Genomic DNA, 17,186 nt, shown 5'->3' with positions numbered 1-17,186 from the left:
ACTAATTTAAACCATAGTTTTACAGATAATGACAACAACACAACAACAAAGACAACAAATCTTACATATAACACAAAACAAATCTTATATTTCTTAACAAATCTTATATATAGGTAATCAGCCATTTTAGCACTGTTTTGCACAACACACACTTGGAGCACCCATTGCGCAGTCATTTCAAAGACCTCGGACTTTCGAATTCCGAAATGAAATTTTAAACTGCCCGCATTTGCGTGTGATGCGACTCTAAGTTTCACTGTGATTGGTGGAAAACTCACAAGGCCACGATCATGGCCAATCACATTTCGTCTCTTTCCCTCCTCTTTCTTCCATGGGAGCCATACGTGTTTACCGTTCCGTTTCGTAAACCAAAATGGCGGGAGTTGTTTCAGATGTTTTCCAGCGATGTATCAAGCAAATGTTTGGAATTTATCGCGTTTGAATTTGCTGTTGACAACGAAAAATGTGATCATGAAAATTACAGTCATCGCGGGACGATTTTTTCTTAGTTAAATCCCTCATGGTGAATGTGTTGTGACCGGAAAGTTTGCTAAATATCCAGTTCGTGTGACTTTCTTTTTACCCTCTGATCGTATTATCACTCGTGCGGCATCATGAATTTGAAGAAAACGGTGAAAACCGAGCCGCAAGACGAGGAGATGGAACTAGGGCCAGCAATTTTTGGTTTAAAGCGAGTCGGAACCGAGGATGAAACGGCTCATAAGGAAGATGAGTCCAGCACCCCCTCTGCCAGCCCAGCTTTAAACAACAGAGGTATGCCTGCTCGGATCAGGAAAAAGAACAAATTGTTCTACGATGAAGACATGTTCAATGCCTCAACGGTAGGTGTCAAAAGGCAGTCTCGAAATTCGATTAAAGCCTCCCCCAAAAAACCTGCAACCCCAGCTAAAGCAAAACAAACACCAACATCCACTCCGAAGAGTACTCCGAGGATAGTCCCAAAGAGTACCCCAAAATCTGCGAGGTCCCCTCCAGAGATGGTGAAAGAAACTTCAAATCTTGAAGGCAAGGGTGAGTCAGCTAGTAGGAAGACAGGACACAAAATAGGTATGAAATTACGGAACCTTTTAAAATTACCGAAAGCACACAAATGGGTTTGTCACGAGTGGTTTTACAGTAATCTCGATGTTCCCCTGTTTTTAGGAGATAATGATTTCCTTATATGTATTAGAGAATCTTTCCCTGAGTTGAAAACTACTAAGCTATCCAGACCTCAATGGCGCATGATGCGAAGAATGATGGGAAAACCACGAAGGTGTTCTCAAACGTTCTTTGATGAAGAAAGACGTGAAATAGAAAGGAGACGGAACAATATTCGTTCTCTTCAACAGCGGAAAGCGTGTGATATTTCATGTTTCAAAGGATTACCCCCTGAGATTCCTTTGCAACTAGTTCTAGGAACAAAAGTCACTGCACGTCTCCGAAAACCACAAGATGGTCTGTTTACAGGCATTATCGATGCCTTAGACACCTCTAACAATACTTACAGAATTACTTTTGAAAGAGGAGGATTAGGTACACATTCCATACCTGATTATGAAGTATTGTCAAATGATCCACCAGATACTATTTCAATAAGTAGTTACCTGCACAAAATTCGCCCTCCTCAATCCAACTCGGCAATGTCTGTAGATTCGGATAGTTTATCATCAAGAGATGTAGAAAGCGGAGGTAAATTAAATCAGTTAATCTCACCGGGCGGCACCATGGGAGGATATCGAGTAGAGCACTTAGAATCAATGGTGCGTCTTAATAAACTCTTAGCCGTGAAGAAACTACGAATCCAGCATTTAAAGGAAATGAACTCTGATGCCGAGAGGAGAAATTTATACGGGCGCCCACTCTCCCATGAGTTCAAAATTCATTATGCTAGCTGTGTTATTGAACTTGAGCAGCTAAACACTGCTTTGAAAGACACTTTAACTGTACTGCAATCATTTGTTTTAAACAATCCAGAGAAAGAGCAACAAATGCAACAGATTGAATCATGTCCGCAAGTTGCCGCAGAAATTGTAGAGAAGAATAATAGCGATGCCAAAAACAAGGTTAATGATGAATCTATGATTAACTTAATTGTTGATTTGACTTCTTTATTACTTCAAGTAAAAATTTTAATAAACTCTGATGAAAGTTCTGTTGAGTCTAAAATCGTGAAAAACTCGATATCTGATGTCAAGCAGAGATTAGATCCGGTCAACCAAATGGTGTTCGAGAATAATGTAGAGGTTCATCTGCGTCACATTCAAGCTGGGGTATCAAACCATGTAAATTCACCTTTCATTTTCCCGTTTCAGTCATAAAAAGGCAATTACACCCTAGCCCTCTGTTCACCAATTGGCATTTTTTTCCGATAGCAAAGACATTTCGCAGACTTGCATTGTACACCGATTTTGGATCTCCTCTTTGACATGATGAAGCTTTGTTTTGAAAACTCATTGAAGAAGATAATTTTAAAAGTAACAACTGGTTTCCTCCTACCGTCTGTATTGCTAAGTGAATTGGGCCATCAAAATTGTATTTCTATTATAGCTGGCTTAGACACTTACCAGTGAAGAATGAAACTGAGATTTTAATAAATTAGGAATGATTATTGTCAGAATCTGCCAGTAACTTTCATTGATGTTAATAGTTTCTGAATAAATCCATTTTGAAAGTAGTAATTATATACTATACCTGTGTTTAAGACAAAGCCATCTCACTGTAAGCACTGAACTACTCCTAAAGAATCAGTGAATAAGGATGGGCCAGGTTCTCAGTAATATTTTTACCCTGACTTGTAAGTTGTACCTGAACATGCTAAAACTAAAGGCTTCGAAAAGGCTTCTTGATGACCCCATTTTACACCCTTGGTCAATGAGAGAACCGAAAAAGGCATCGATGTGTCACTTTGAGAGCCCAAGTTTGTGCATGAAGAACAGCTTTCTACAAATCAAATATTAAATGGGAGAAACTTAGATGTAGACTTCTGTGTGAGTTTTTGAAAATGCTTTCTCAGGACTAAAGGCAAGATCTTGATATTTTGTTGTAGCCGTTGTCCATCTTTCTTGTGTGAACTTTGTTTAAGCTTGCCTTCATGGTGAAATTGTAGAAATGTGTATTTTAGTTCGCAGCATTGCAGACTTTTTGTGATCTTTTATTTTCTTCATTCTAACGTCATTTCTTGAGAAGTTTGGTAATTTTTCTTCTCTATCTAATGGATATGCTGTGACAATTTCAAACTATGATGTTAGTTTGGTCTCCTTCAACAAAAGAATAAAATAAGAGTGGAGGTATTGCAACACCGCAACCACGATACGCATTTTTGCAGTTTTACCGTCAGTCTGTTAATGTGATGGAAAATCTTCAGTTCTAATTTAATTCTAAATCTTAATGACAGCCTCTAAGCTGTTATTAAATTACATCAAGCACAAGAAAGAATTTGAGATCTATTGCAATACTACAGGATTGTAATCTAAATTCTTCGATTGTCTTGGATTATGTTGATAATTCTAAGTATGAGAAGCAAGGGTATCAAGCAATGGGTGATGCAAAAGTTCAGTTCTGCTCAAACGTTCCACAATAAGTCGGAAAAAGGTAGCTTAAAATCTTGAATTTCATCTGATGTATTTTATGTGCAGCCCCCAATGCTTCAATATAGATTCCAGAATTGTCCAACACTGATATGAATGTCTGATGCCAAAAAAGTAGAAGTCCAGAAATAAAATTTTTCTTTAAGAAGCAAACTTCGCTATTGAGTGGCATCTTCCTCTCAAAAGAAAAGACAGATACTTTGCTGTGCTTAGATACTTCTCTTTGCTTATTCTTTAATATGTAGAGAATAGCATTTTCTCAATTTCCTAGGCTTTCATTTCTTGCCTAATAAAATGCAGTCAAATCTGTTTGTGACAAAGTGGACTTCTGCTTTTTTTGCATGATACGTTGCTAACAATTTTAAATTATTTTGTAGTTTAACGTTTGTTTCTCTGTTGATCTCTATATTTTAGTTGTCCTTGAGTCAAAGATTTCAATTATATTTTTTTAAATTTGCAATGATTGTAGAATTGTATTTTGACGGTTTGAACTAATAGATCAGCAACAAATATTAAGATCTGCATTCCTTTCTATATGTTATATTATCAGCAATATCGCCCATTGGAAAACACAGGGTATGACTTAATCCACTGAGGTAGTGTGTGCAAGGACTTCTTCCCCTTTGCTTTTATCGGTGTTTTGGGTCAAGCAACCAGTGCAAATCTATCACTCTTAGATAAAATCAAGATAGAAAAAACCATGACATGCACTGCTGCGGTGGGTGGTGTTGTACGCTGTGTTTTTCAATGAGCAATAAGTACCCCTGGTAATATTGGACATTTAAGCTTGGCATTTGAACTGGTTTTAATATTTTTCGGTTATCTATTAGCTTAAACCATAAAAACATGATTCTTTGACTAGCGCAACTGACCTATTTAAAACTCGCCACAACCATTTTTTTGGTTCGAGGATTTCAAAATCCTTTGAAGAAATTTTGATACTTATCTTGTTAATAAATATCTCTTGTCACCTTTTGTAAGGATTTCATAGTGCTTACTTGTTAATTATCACCATCACATTTGAGTAGGTTATTTAATGTCCAACCATGCTGAAGGGAATTTAATGAAAAATCTAATTCTTTTACAAATGCTTTCAAAACTAAGTACCCTATCTACTGTGCAATGTAATGAAATTGCTGTAATTAACAAGTGCAATTGAAAAAGAAATGTCTTTTTTAGTTTTTTAATCAGCAACCTCTCTTGATTTTGTCCTCAAAACCAGTTTTTTTTTTTAGATTTTTCACTCTCATATCCATAGGGTCCCAAGGTTACTAACTTTTGGATTGAATGGTCACGTCACATCATACACAGCATTTATGATAGTACCATCTCCATCAGTTGTCTGTTTTATATCTTCCTTCTTTTTTTTTCTCCCTGTCAGTGACCCGTTTTCTCAACAAACATGTATTGAGTGATGAAGCCTATAAAGTTAATTTGTGAATCTTTCGTTTCTTCATACCGGCCTTGGTTCAATTGATCTCGCAGTCGACTGGATTTAATTGTTGTTTTCCTTTTTTCCTCCCTTGTAGTGTTGGATTTCTCATCAAAAAAACCTCCAAAAATACAGATGGCTTTTGAAAATAAGTCAGGCAAGTTGAGTCAGGTATCAGTCAATGGCAGTCGATCTTATTTTTAAAACACTGCTTCATTTTTCAGAATTTGAAGCAGTGCCTAGTTCTGCCTTTCATTTGTTTACCTGCATGTCCCTTCATGTCTCTGTCTCTCCTATGCTAATTCAATACTAGAAAAAGAAAATTGTATCATAAATTTCCCAGAGCCTTTAGTGTTGAAAGTGAGGGTTCTCTTAGTCCATATGTACCATTTACTTAGTAAGTTAAATCGACCAATTGTTAAGATGTACCTACCAATACAGTTGTTGATTGTTTTATGATAATAATTTACTTGTGAGTTAAAAGGTTTTTAGCTTTGTATATAAGAAATACTTGTATTATATCTACTACAGTAGCTCAAATTATTTTTGAGGAAGATTTTGTGTGCATCTCTTTTTTTAAATTCAGTGATTACGATACATTTAACTATGAATTGTTTTTACAAATTGATTTCTCAAAAGTCCTCTCATCATTCTCTGAAGAAACAATGAAAATTATTCTTCTCTTGTCATCAAAAATTGTAATTATTGAGTTTAAAATTAAATGGTCAATCATCGATTCATTACTGTATTCTTTATTTTTATTCAACCTGTTCTCCTCAGAAATATTATGTGCCGTTTTTTGGTGAAAAACATATGCTAATTTATTTTAGTTCATTGTGAGTCGTTACCACCAATACATATTTCTAAAAGCTAATTCTGTCTAGTTTACCACCAAAAATTCTTTAAAATTGACAAAATAAGCAATGCAATTTAAGAACTGTGAATGGCTATTTTGATCAAGGAAAAGACAGTTTGGTTAGTTAGGATTTTGTCATCACACTGTCCAGCAATGAAATTTTGAGCTGAATATCTTTATACTTGATTATGTAAGACTCCTATATTTTAGAAAGAAAAGCGCAAAAAAGTGGACTATTCCTTCAGATACATCTCGTTTTGAAATACTTTTTCTCACTCATCTCTCTTTGAAACTCTCCACTTTTGAACATTGTCTCTCTTTTGAAAATTTTGCCTCAGATATTGAGTGAAGTTACTTTTTCCCAGAGTGTGTTTTATTTAATTAAAAAAAAAAATAAAGTTTTTCTTGTAAGTTCTCTCAAACTATCCTAAAAAGAAATTCTAAATAATTATTTTTTTTTTTTAAAGAACGAAAGTCAAATGCAGTATCCAGCCAGAAATTAAAAGGAAATAATCATTTTTCCCTCCTGGAATGATGCCTTCACTACAAAATTATTTGAAATTTGCGTTGTTCATGCTATAAAAATAAGCAGAGCTTCGGACATCTGCGGAAACTAATCAGTTAAATAATATGATGACAGTGACGTAAGTTTTGACCATTGATGATTGCCCAGTGATTGCATCAAACTGTGACTAACTGTGAAATAAAAGAGCACTTCAGAAAACAATCTTCGCTGTAATTAGGACAAGAACCCACTGAATACTTGCTGATAAAATTGATATTGAAGGACGAGAAGGAGAGTTGTAAGAAACTAAAAAATTGATAGGATACGAGCATGTTTTGATTCATATCATCACAAAAATAAGGACACTCTCAAGACAATAGTTAAGACAGAACAAATATTCAATTAACCGAAAGGCACAAAACTTTGGATGAAAGAATATGTAAGATGAAAAAGCCAACTGACCAATACAAATCTTTTTTTTTTTATACAAAGGAAGAGTTGATCCAGTGGCCGAAATTTTAGTCGGATCTTGTTACAATGTTTTTGAAGGGGAATTAAAAGTATATCATTGTTTCTGAAGACATGTTATCGAGAAACAACTGGCTGAGGCTTAGAAAAATGAATTTTGCTTCAGGAAAAACATAGTTTAGTGAACATTGCAACAAGATACGACTATATTACCGAATAGACTGCCTCAAAAAACAAAATAAAGATTTTAAAAAGCTCTTGAGAAGAGAATCGAGGAATGAAAAGATGATGACGCTCATATTATTCCTCAGAACTGTTGAGCAATTCTTGTATTGGTAAGAGGACTTAGTAGTCGCCATCTAGCTAAATACTTAGGTGATGCCTGCAAGTATTGGATGAAGTTATACTTGATCTCAAAGAAATTATAAAATATTATGAAGTTAAAAATTGCAAAGGCGAGCAGGCCTGATTGCAATCAGCTATGCTTAGAATAAGTTCGTACAACAAAAACAAGAAATATTGGCATTTTCACAACCTTACGAAATTTTAGCTGCTTTGATGAAAAATAATTATTAAGCAGTCTATCTTGAGCGGTAAAAATCTAAATCCTTCATCAAAATTCTAACATTCTTCAAGGGTAACTTATACACACAAAACTATGTCATAATTAATTCAAGTTGTTAAGGAGGTGATCGTCTTTGAATCATCACTCTCTTTCTGGTTCATGATCGTACAAGTTCTAAAAACCATTAAAAATTGTACAAGCAGTTGAGTTCATGAGCAAAATACTAAGCAAAGAGCATTGGTACATATCACTGATCAATTTTGTTTTCCTCAACGCTTAACCCTCTGTGGCATGAATTAATTTTGGATATCAGATTCTGGGGGACACTAATCTATTTTGTAGCTCGCATCAAAAACATAGAGCACCAAATTATTTTTCACAATTTTAAATTTTAGGGAATCGGTTATTCAAAAAAAGAAAAAACTAAAGCAAAATCATGCCACAGAGAAATGATTCCATTTTTAAAAACCCCAAAAACATGTTGTTGCGAATTCGTAATGCTATGCAATAGAGGGTTTAGGTCATGAAATGAAATATTAAGGGATTTTCAGCTGATGACCTAATACTGCATTTTATGAAAGACCAATGTAGGTACCATTAATGATCAAAAGACAAGAAGAATGTTTCAAAGTCAGTCGATAAACAACATTGTCTTACTCTCTTCTTGATTTTTCGTTGGTGTTCTTAAAAGAAAAGAGTTGGAATTTTCAGGAAAAAATCAAAGAGTGTAGTACTAAGGCACAATTGAAGGAAAAATTAGACTTCACTGAGATTGATACTAAAGTTACTGAAAGCCAAATAACACCACTATATAAAACAATTACCTCTATCTATGTTTATATAAAAAAACAATTCTAAATAAGAAGATAAATTAATTAAGAGACAGAGCCTGTTAGAAATTTTATTGGCTCAGTTTTGACATGAATGACATGAGGTTGTTGATAGGTAAGACTTTCGATTCACTCAAGATTAAAATATAGTTGCTTGATAAAAAGTGCTCATAAATTGATTTTTCTATTTTCCTTGAGCCGCTACTAGGTAGCTGCAAGATTACATTTAAAATTTCATCTTTTAAGATGAATACATACTTCCAAAATGCAAGATAAAAAAAGGTAAACAGTGCTATTGGGATTTTGAGAATGATGCATTAAAAATCTAAAACGATTGCAGAAACTAAGTAGTAAATGAACTTGTTAACTTGATCATTGACATGGAAAATAAACTCTAGTGTTTCATTTTTTTTTTTCAACAAAATATATCCTGACACAAGATGTACTCAAAATGACTAACAACTCAATTTGTTTAAAAGGTTCAAGTCTTTCATACAGAATACCCACCAATTAGGAGGAGAGGACCCATCATATCCTCTTGTAATCTTATTTCCAAATTTTAAAATACTATAGGCATTGCTAGAAATGAGTCGACATAACTACGAGTTACAATTAATTTTGACAGAGTAAGTATGAGCGTATGTACAAGATGCTCTATACAAGTTTTTCTTTCTTATTCTAAAACTAAACCTATCATCTAACGTTCAGAAAAAGAGGCACTTAATCACAGCCTTTGAGAAACCACAAATTAAAATGTGTGGCCAATTTTTAATTTTGTAAAAATATATGATTTTTACTAAGGAAATTAGAAAAGAAGAATTTCGTTCAGGACAGTAACTCTTTCAGTGTGATGAACTAATATTTGTCATGAATTTTCTTTAAACAAAACCCTTGGTGTCTGAAACATGCATGTCTTTTAGTCCCTGGGGCTGTTGCAACATCCCGGAATTGTCTTGGGAGTAGGTGTTTCTAATAAGAGCTTGACCATCTTAGCAATGAAAGTACTTTCACACGAGGATACATATAATTTCTTTGATAATTTGTCAGGACACATTTGATTACCTGGCCTTTATACAGGAAGCATCCATAAGGTGATGCGAGACTTTCGGTAAATTATGAGATGCACCTTAAAACACGAAAAGTCTAGATCTGCATTACAGGGGGAGGGAAAAAAAAACACTCAAATGCTTTGTTCATCACCCAAAGATGTGTGTGAAGCTAAAAGTGGAGATATAGGTAAAAAACATCCAATCCCTGCAAAATCCTTGCAAATTTTGAATTTTGATGGTAAAAGGGAAGAAGTCAATCAAAATGGCACAGGAATCTACGGAATTTCAAGAGTCCTCTGAAAACTTTTGATTCTGACATATTTCTCTTCCGTTTTTTTCCTCCTTTTTAAACTTCTGTGTTTTAAACCCAAAAGATCAACACCAACCCTTACTAGGATGATTTGCAAGGGCTTGATTGCTTTTTCCTTTTTCAAATCGAACTGAAATTTACTTGATTTCAAGCAATTTTGGCGACTCACCTGTGCCTGAATGAAATTCACCCAAAGTTATTTTTTTATTTTATTTTTTTAATCTAATTGATTGTCATTAGAATCCGAGGAGAGTCATAAGGGATCACAATAAATACTTTCTTCCACCTTTATGATTATAACATATGACTTTGATTATTAAGTAGATAAGTTAATTATTACACATGCGATAATGTCTTTGGGCTCTTAAAAATTAATTATGCATTGTTTAAAACTGTTTAACGCGTGAGTAAACTTCGATAAAGCTGAGCTTGTAGATAGTGAATTTTTACTGACTTAGTAGACCTGAAACGACTTAAGATAAACCAAAAATCTTTAAGGCATTGAAAGCAGTGGCTAAGGCCACTTCCTCTGGAGGTTTATCTAAAAATCCTGCTATGATTTCAACGATAGCTGGAAGCGAACATGGCTCATTTCTTTGGAAAGTACAGTATCTTTGTAAAAACATCAATGACCTGCAATAAGAAAAAAGAAAGAAAAAAAAAGAGAAAAAAATTAGATCTGTGAGGAGGATATCAACATGGTATCAGCGTATTAATTCAGTGGGGTTCATAGCAACAAAAAAAAATACGCAGACTCTCTACAAGTATCTTGGCAATGATAGAGCTTATATTTTTAGGGATTCAGTATTTCCCCACAGGCAGCAATAGTCATCTTGTCCTCTTGATAACTGTTGAACTCCAGGTTCAGCAGCACACCCAGAGAGTTTACCAAACATCAGTTTGTTCGCAGCACAGATTTCTTAAGAGCCTGGGGAGGAGTGTAATTTCAAGGATGGAGTTGGAGAGTTCCACAACAGGCTACTGAAAGATTTCTATTTGTCTTGATGCTTTCATAAGTTTTGCAATTATTTACATGTTAGCACTCTTTAATCCCTCCTTTGTTTTAAAAATTAAAAAAAAAAAAAAAAAAAAAAAAAAAAAAAAAAAAAAAAAACTTGAGGAATTTATCAAGCTTTAAAGCATTACCGTTGGTAGAAGTACGAATAAATTGTTCAAGTTGCTATAGAACCTTTTTCTTACCGATTTCTCAAACTGTTGATGCTTTTATGCTACCGCTGTTTCGAGCAACCACTCATCAAAGTTCATCAATTCAACAATTTGGAAAAACGGTAAGAAAAAGGTTCTATAAAACTTGATAAATATGACCGATAAAGTTGATAAAAGAAGTAATAAGAATAAATATTCTTTTACTTAGTAAGTACTAACAAAATACTTATCATTAGATAAGCCTTGAAAAACCTCCTGATAAGATATGATGGGTAAAAAATAGTAAATCCTTCTTCAGTGCGACGCACCTCTATTCTCTCTTAATTTGAAGTTACTACCAATATCACCAAAAAAAAAAAAAAAAATCTTGAACAACAGATTGCAGACAAATAAAAAAGAGATGTCACTGTAAAACATTTAGAAAATCTTTTTCTCAACATTTGAAGACTGTAAAAATTACATATAAGAGCTTAATTTTGGTGAACATCAATCAAACAAAACATGCGGAGAAGAATATCCCGCACCTCTTACCTACTTTTTATGAATGACGGGTACAAAAAAAACTTACCAGGTACTCACATGCCACTGGCTAAAGGCACTTTTTACACTCAAACAAGCCAACTGCTAAAGTTGAACGTATTTGTGCTGAAAGGAGCTATGCATGCAGAACCTGTGCACATAGTTCCTTTTGGCATAAATACGTCCAGTTATTGTTCCAGTAATCCAAGTTCACAGTATTTACTTTGCATGTAATAAGAGTACAATAGAAAATATCTGTACCTTTCTGTGAGCGTCTTCTTAACTCTGTCAGGCAGCTTGGAAGCCCGAGCATTTGGATACATAAAAGGTGCGTCTGTCTCAGCTAAAACTCTATCTAGAGAGATGGCTTTATTTTCAAGAATGGCCTGAACTCCAGTGCTTGAGCTATCTTTACAAATTAAACCTAATGAACAAAATTAGACTGTGAAGTTAAGATTAAAGATCAAATGGACGTATTTCTGCCAAACGGAACTATGTGCATGAAAGCATGAGTTCTGAGACCCTTAAGAACATATGCATGACAGGGCTCACGTCATAATGCACAGAGTTCCATTCGACAGAAATACGTCCTATTTTGAAAGAAAGTTAAAAAGTGGTGGAAAATTGTGAGAATGGAAAATAATTTATTCAGGTTTCTTTTACAGTCACAATGTGTCAAGTACGTAATTTTGTGGGATTCGAGCCAGAAAATTATTCCATCTCCATGGATCATTTGGTTTGCATTAAGCAGAAGGGAATCAACGCGATTACAATGTTGTAAAAATCGACATCTTCATCTTCATTTGAAAAAATGCCTCAAACAGCAAATTTTTTTTGCTTTTTAAAGGAAAATGATTATATAAATTCGATTTCTGTACATGAATTTAGTATTTTTTTAGGCAAAGAAAAACTTACAATTTTGTAATTGCTTTGGTTCCCTTCTGCTAAATGCGATCCATACAGTAATCAATGGTAGCACAGTGACAACCAGCTACACAAGTGGCTGAATAAAAACTAGTGGTACATTCAATTTTTTTTGTCAGGTGATTCTTTATGCATGTATGTATTTTTCTAAATCTTTGGAACAAAATTGAGTCCTTTGATGGTTACGACAAATCCCCACATGAAAGATGCTGGGTCTTATGTTGTCACCTCTTGTCTGATATTATCGGAATCGTAACAGGAATGTTTAAAATCCTCACTTGTAAATTGAATTTGGGAAGATTTAATGCGTTCAGTGTATGCTACAAGAAATTTTGCTACAGAAATATGTATTGAGTTGCATAATGGTCCATTAGTCATAATGGACCACTAGACAAGGTACAAATTTAAACAATCTGATACATGCTTCTTGACAAGAATTTCGCGTAGAACACGATTCACACAACGAAAATTACTGAAACCAACTCCTAACAAAGATATTAACGTTTTTATTTCACATTGGTTACGCGGATTTTGAACTGCCCGCTCACAAGAAACTCAAAGCTCTACGTGAGTCAAATCGCGCACTACAACGGTTTCAGCAAGCCTCTCAATCGAGCAATGTTCATTTCCCACCATGTGTTTTTCAAACTATAAGTAATTTGCTATAGCTGAGCCAAAGCGTCAAGATTGAGGTTGCCAGATTCTTTTATCGCAGAGATGTTCACGATAATGTTTAGCACGCGATGTGAATCACGTAGAGCATTGAGTTTTCATGAGCGAAGAATCATTAAATATCTTCAGAAGGAGTTGATTTCGGTCATTTTCGTTGTGCGCATCGTGTTTTACGTGAAATTTTGGCGGAGAATCATCTATCAGAATGCTGAAATTCGTACCTTGTCTAGTGGTCCATTGGCATTTAAATCAAGAGGAACTATATCCATTTTGACATGAGCCCTGCCATGTAAGTAGGTGCATTATGTATCTCAGGGCTCATGCCAGAATGGTGCCACTGATTAAATGGACTACATTTTGCAATTTAGAACTATACATTCTAGCCCGGTTTAAAAACAACGTATGTGCGATTAGTTTCCCTATGCACATGAGTTTTTTTCCAGAGGAGTCAGAATTTATAGTTCCAAATTGCAAAATGCAGTCCAAATGAAGGAAAATGAGGGGGAAAAAAGGCTAGCGCATGAGAGAGAAAAAAGGAACAGTACCTGTAAAGCCAATATACATGTCCATTTTTATATACTGCAAAGCTTCTTCATAGGAGCCTGTGAATGAGTGTATTATGACAGGGGGTAGATCGCCTTGATATTTATTAAGAATAGATATCAAGTCTTGATGAGCTCCTTTCTCATGAATAAAAAGAGGCTTCTTCAGTTCTTTGGCTAGCTCAATCTACAGAAAAAATATCAGTATAAGATAGTAAGAAAGATGCAGACAAGCAAAAATAGCATAGATACCTCTTAAAGAAGGGTAATTTGTCGTGTTGGTGAAGACAGCAGTAAGTGCAAAAAGGAAGTTTTGAAAGAATTGACTTTGTGACGTCTGAGCAGAAAATTTTATAATAAGAAGCGTTCTTTCTCTTTTTATAAAATTGCCACCGATCATCCAAAAGACTTGCAGAAATTGTTAGGATGATTAAAAAAAAAATTAACAAATTTTACTTTCAATCATATGTAAAAAGGGCCTTTTTCATTTTAATGTTGGGCAAGACAATCAAAAGTGCTAACAACTGTATCCTTTTATAGTTGTGTTTTGGGTACACAACAAAAAAATTTTAGCCATGATCTGGCATGTTCACTATGGAAAATATGGTTTAGTTGTGGTTTACCTATTGGAGAAAAAAATCCAGACAAAGTTACAGGTAGAAAATTACATTTTGAAACCATCCAGGCATGGACACATTTTTCTTATGCAAGATGAACAATTTCCAGTGAGCACTCTTACTACTAGATAACATTTCAAGGAGATTTTTAAAATATAAAATTAACTTTGGAACCCTCGAATTGCCCATGGTTTTCTTTTACAGCTTATGTCTGTGCAAGAAATTCAAGCTGACTAAATTCCACAAAACCAGACACTGTCAACGTTCAACAGCACTCTAGAATAATCACAAGTACCTAACATTTTCATGAGCCTAGAAAAAAAATAGATCTTCTGTAGCAGAATGTAAAGCAATTAGAAGACCTCCTTCAGTAAATTGAAAATGAGGTTAAAAAAATAGAAGTTAGTTTCAGATCACCTGTTTTTCAAAAACTTCTCGTTGAGTTTCAATTGGAGAAAAGTCTTTATTGTAGTCTAGTCCACATTCTCCAATGGCTACACACTCTGAATTACTTGCAATATCTTTCAAATCTGCATAAGATTCACTATCCCAAGACTTGGCATCATGAGGATGCAAACCTATAAAAAAAGAGAAAACTACATTGAAATATTGTAATTGATTATTACCTGGTATTTATGAAAAAATTCGTAATTTAAAATTTTGATCAAGTACTCTTACTGTCTTGTCATTTGATTTTAAACTGCTATTCATGAGACCATTTCTTTAAAATTTATCAAAATACTCATTGAAAAATCTTGAACACTAGCACGCAGAACAGTGTCACTTTTGTCTCCATTTATTGAGTTAGTGCATAACTGGCAGCTGCACCAAAATCTTCTACTTTATTTGCGCATTGCCTGGTTCAACTTGTGACCCACGAGTAGGACCAATGAGTAAGCAGCAGCTTATCAATGCTGTTTTCCTACAATTTAAGGGTTGGCTAAGTAATGTTTTTTAATTTCAATTTTTTTATTTAAAGAAAATACATAAGATTTCCCGGAGGGCGACGGCGTGGACTTCCTGTGAAAGGTTGGCGACAAGGGGTGGAGGAGGAGATCAGAAGGTGCCCATTGCCTGATGATCTCTGGGAGGATAGGGGGCAATGGCGATTGGGCGTCGCAGAGCGCGAGGCGGCACTATAAAAACGACTTTATGTATGTATGTACATAAGATCACAAACTAAACAATGATCCCTTAGTTAACTTCCCTTACTATAAGCATTTGTATGTTCTGAGGGGGTGCTACAAACTAAACTAGGTGCATAAAACACTGAATTAAGGCTTTTTTTTTAACCGCACCACACAGGATTGCAATGAACAGCATTACTTTTTCACTGCTGCCATTCAGCCTGTAATTAAACTGCAGTGACCTAATACATTGTGTTCCATTGGTGAAAAGAAATCTCTCATAACAGACTAAATACTCTAGCGTCTGGTCAGTAAACAGTAAAAATATAAATAAAAAACTCTTTGCTTCAGTATACTTTAAATGTTGATTCTTAAATATAAAAAAAAAAACATTTTTAAAGGTACCTTGAACTTGTAAATGAGCTTGTACATTGAGTAGAGACTACAAATTAAGAAAATTAAAATAATATTAGACAGCTCTAACCAGAGTCGGCCCAACTATACCAGATGACCCTTAATCTCCAGCACATTCCACCCTTCGAACAGAGACTCAAACATTTTGCTCTGTGATGCAAGTGGGCGACAAGATTAGAGCAAACACTACGGTGGATAACTTTAAGTGCTATCTATTTAAAAATTGTATACATCCTTAACAAATTTCTGATTAAAAAAACAGTTTATGATCAGCAGGCATCCCTGGTAATTTGGCTGTCATGATGAAGCCATCGATGACATTGCGATGTAAAATGTGTCATACAGCATTTACTCTGGTCTATTGGAGTTTCTACGAAAGTTAAATCTTTCATCACCATCCTACTGATCTGAAAATTCCTCTTTAAAAAATTATGATCAAGATATCCCTCAGATCAGTTCCGAAAAATGACTTACAATACTTAGAAATTCTTTTATTCAAAGGAAGTTTCATTTTCAAAACAGAAAAGCATAGCCATGTTTTTTTTAATCAGACACATTGCAAGTTCAGGCTCCCAATCCCAAATTTTCCTTTCTTATTTCAGACATACAGGCAACATACCAGCAGTGCAATAGACAGTCCCTGGATAAATTCTGGCAAGCCTTAAAGCTTCTTTGCTAGATTTCAAGGAGGCACCCGGAACAATAATTTTTTGAACACCTGTAATTATAAAACCAAGGAAAGTGATGATAAAATAGTGAAAGCAATTGCCAGTTAACTTGAGATGCACAAGATATGACATTCCACACTTGATGTGTAAAATATTTTCCCCACACAGAAAATTTCTGCTACAGCTAAATCCATGAAAACATTCATTCTCATAAAATTCCCATGAATTTCTCAGAGGCATTTAGGTAATCCAACGGTTCCATACATGATTAGTGGAAAACTAAGTATGTTCCTCGGAGTTAAGAGCAAAGGAATAAAAACTATAGATCACTTCGGTTAAGCTAGCTTTGATTATTTAGAAAAACAGATGATATAGGACTTATACAAAGTGTATCAGAGGGTGTTAAAGTCTACATGCACCCTGCAAAAGCATGAATCCCTGACCCATTTTGCGTAACGCAAGGGATGTGGTGCCATTGCTGGGCAGGACAGCTACGAATGACAAATAATTTTTTACTTTAAAACTTCATCAATGAGCTACAAAGAGAAGGTGAGACAAAAGTTTACAGTCTTTACCTGCATCTTTAGCTCTCTTAATGACTGAGTCTAAGTCTCTGCTGAATTTTTTATTGATAAGGTTAGCCCCAACATCAATCAGAACATAATTTTCATAACACTGCTGTAAATTTGATCCTGGTTCCGAATTTGTGCTCGACATGATTGTGAATATTCTTCCAGTCGAAAGGAGAGAAAAAGCGCACCATTAATTTACGATACGAAATAAAATAACGCCCGGTCAGTTACAACGTATGAACAATAACATTGCCGAAGTAGTGATAAGATGATAGCAGTCTCTGTATCAAGGCCAAGACTAAATACACTTGCCAAGTGGCTGGTTCGATTTAACCGCGGGTTCCTAGTTTCCTATTGGT

General features: G+C 34.9%; 2 protein-coding genes across 2 annotated transcripts; one reads left to right on the top strand and one right to left on the bottom strand.

Annotated features, from left to right (window-relative positions):
- Positions 1-380: 380 nt before the first annotated feature.
- LOC109041144 (protein lin-9 homolog) lies at positions 381-5,762 on the top strand. Its single transcript, XM_019057358.2, has one exon. The coding sequence runs from the start codon at positions 615-617 to the stop codon at positions 2,319-2,321; it is 1,707 nt and encodes a 568-aa protein (XP_018912903.1). The 5' UTR covers positions 381-614; the 3' UTR covers positions 2,322-5,762.
- Positions 5,763-6,697: 935 nt separating this feature from the next.
- Positions 6,698-17,114, bottom strand: LOC109041208 (3'-5' ssDNA/RNA exonuclease TatD). Its single transcript, XM_019057467.2, has 6 exons — positions 16,831-17,114; positions 16,207-16,305; positions 14,464-14,624; positions 13,433-13,616; positions 11,553-11,715; positions 6,698-10,238 (listed from the first exon to the last, which is right to left on the bottom strand). The coding sequence occupies exons 1-6, from the start codon at positions 16,970-16,972 to the stop codon at positions 10,079-10,081; spliced, it is 909 nt and encodes a 302-aa protein (XP_018913012.1). The 5' UTR covers positions 16,973-17,114; the 3' UTR covers positions 6,698-10,078.
- Positions 17,115-17,186: the final 72 nt, after the last annotated feature.

This window comes from Bemisia tabaci, chromosome 6 (assembly GCF_918797505.1).
Source record: "Bemisia tabaci chromosome 6, PGI_BMITA_v3".
Taxonomy (NCBI): domain Eukaryota; kingdom Metazoa; phylum Arthropoda; class Insecta; order Hemiptera; family Aleyrodidae; genus Bemisia; species Bemisia tabaci.
The sequence above is the reverse complement of the archived record's forward strand: the minus strand, read 5'-3'. Positions and strand labels throughout refer to the sequence as shown.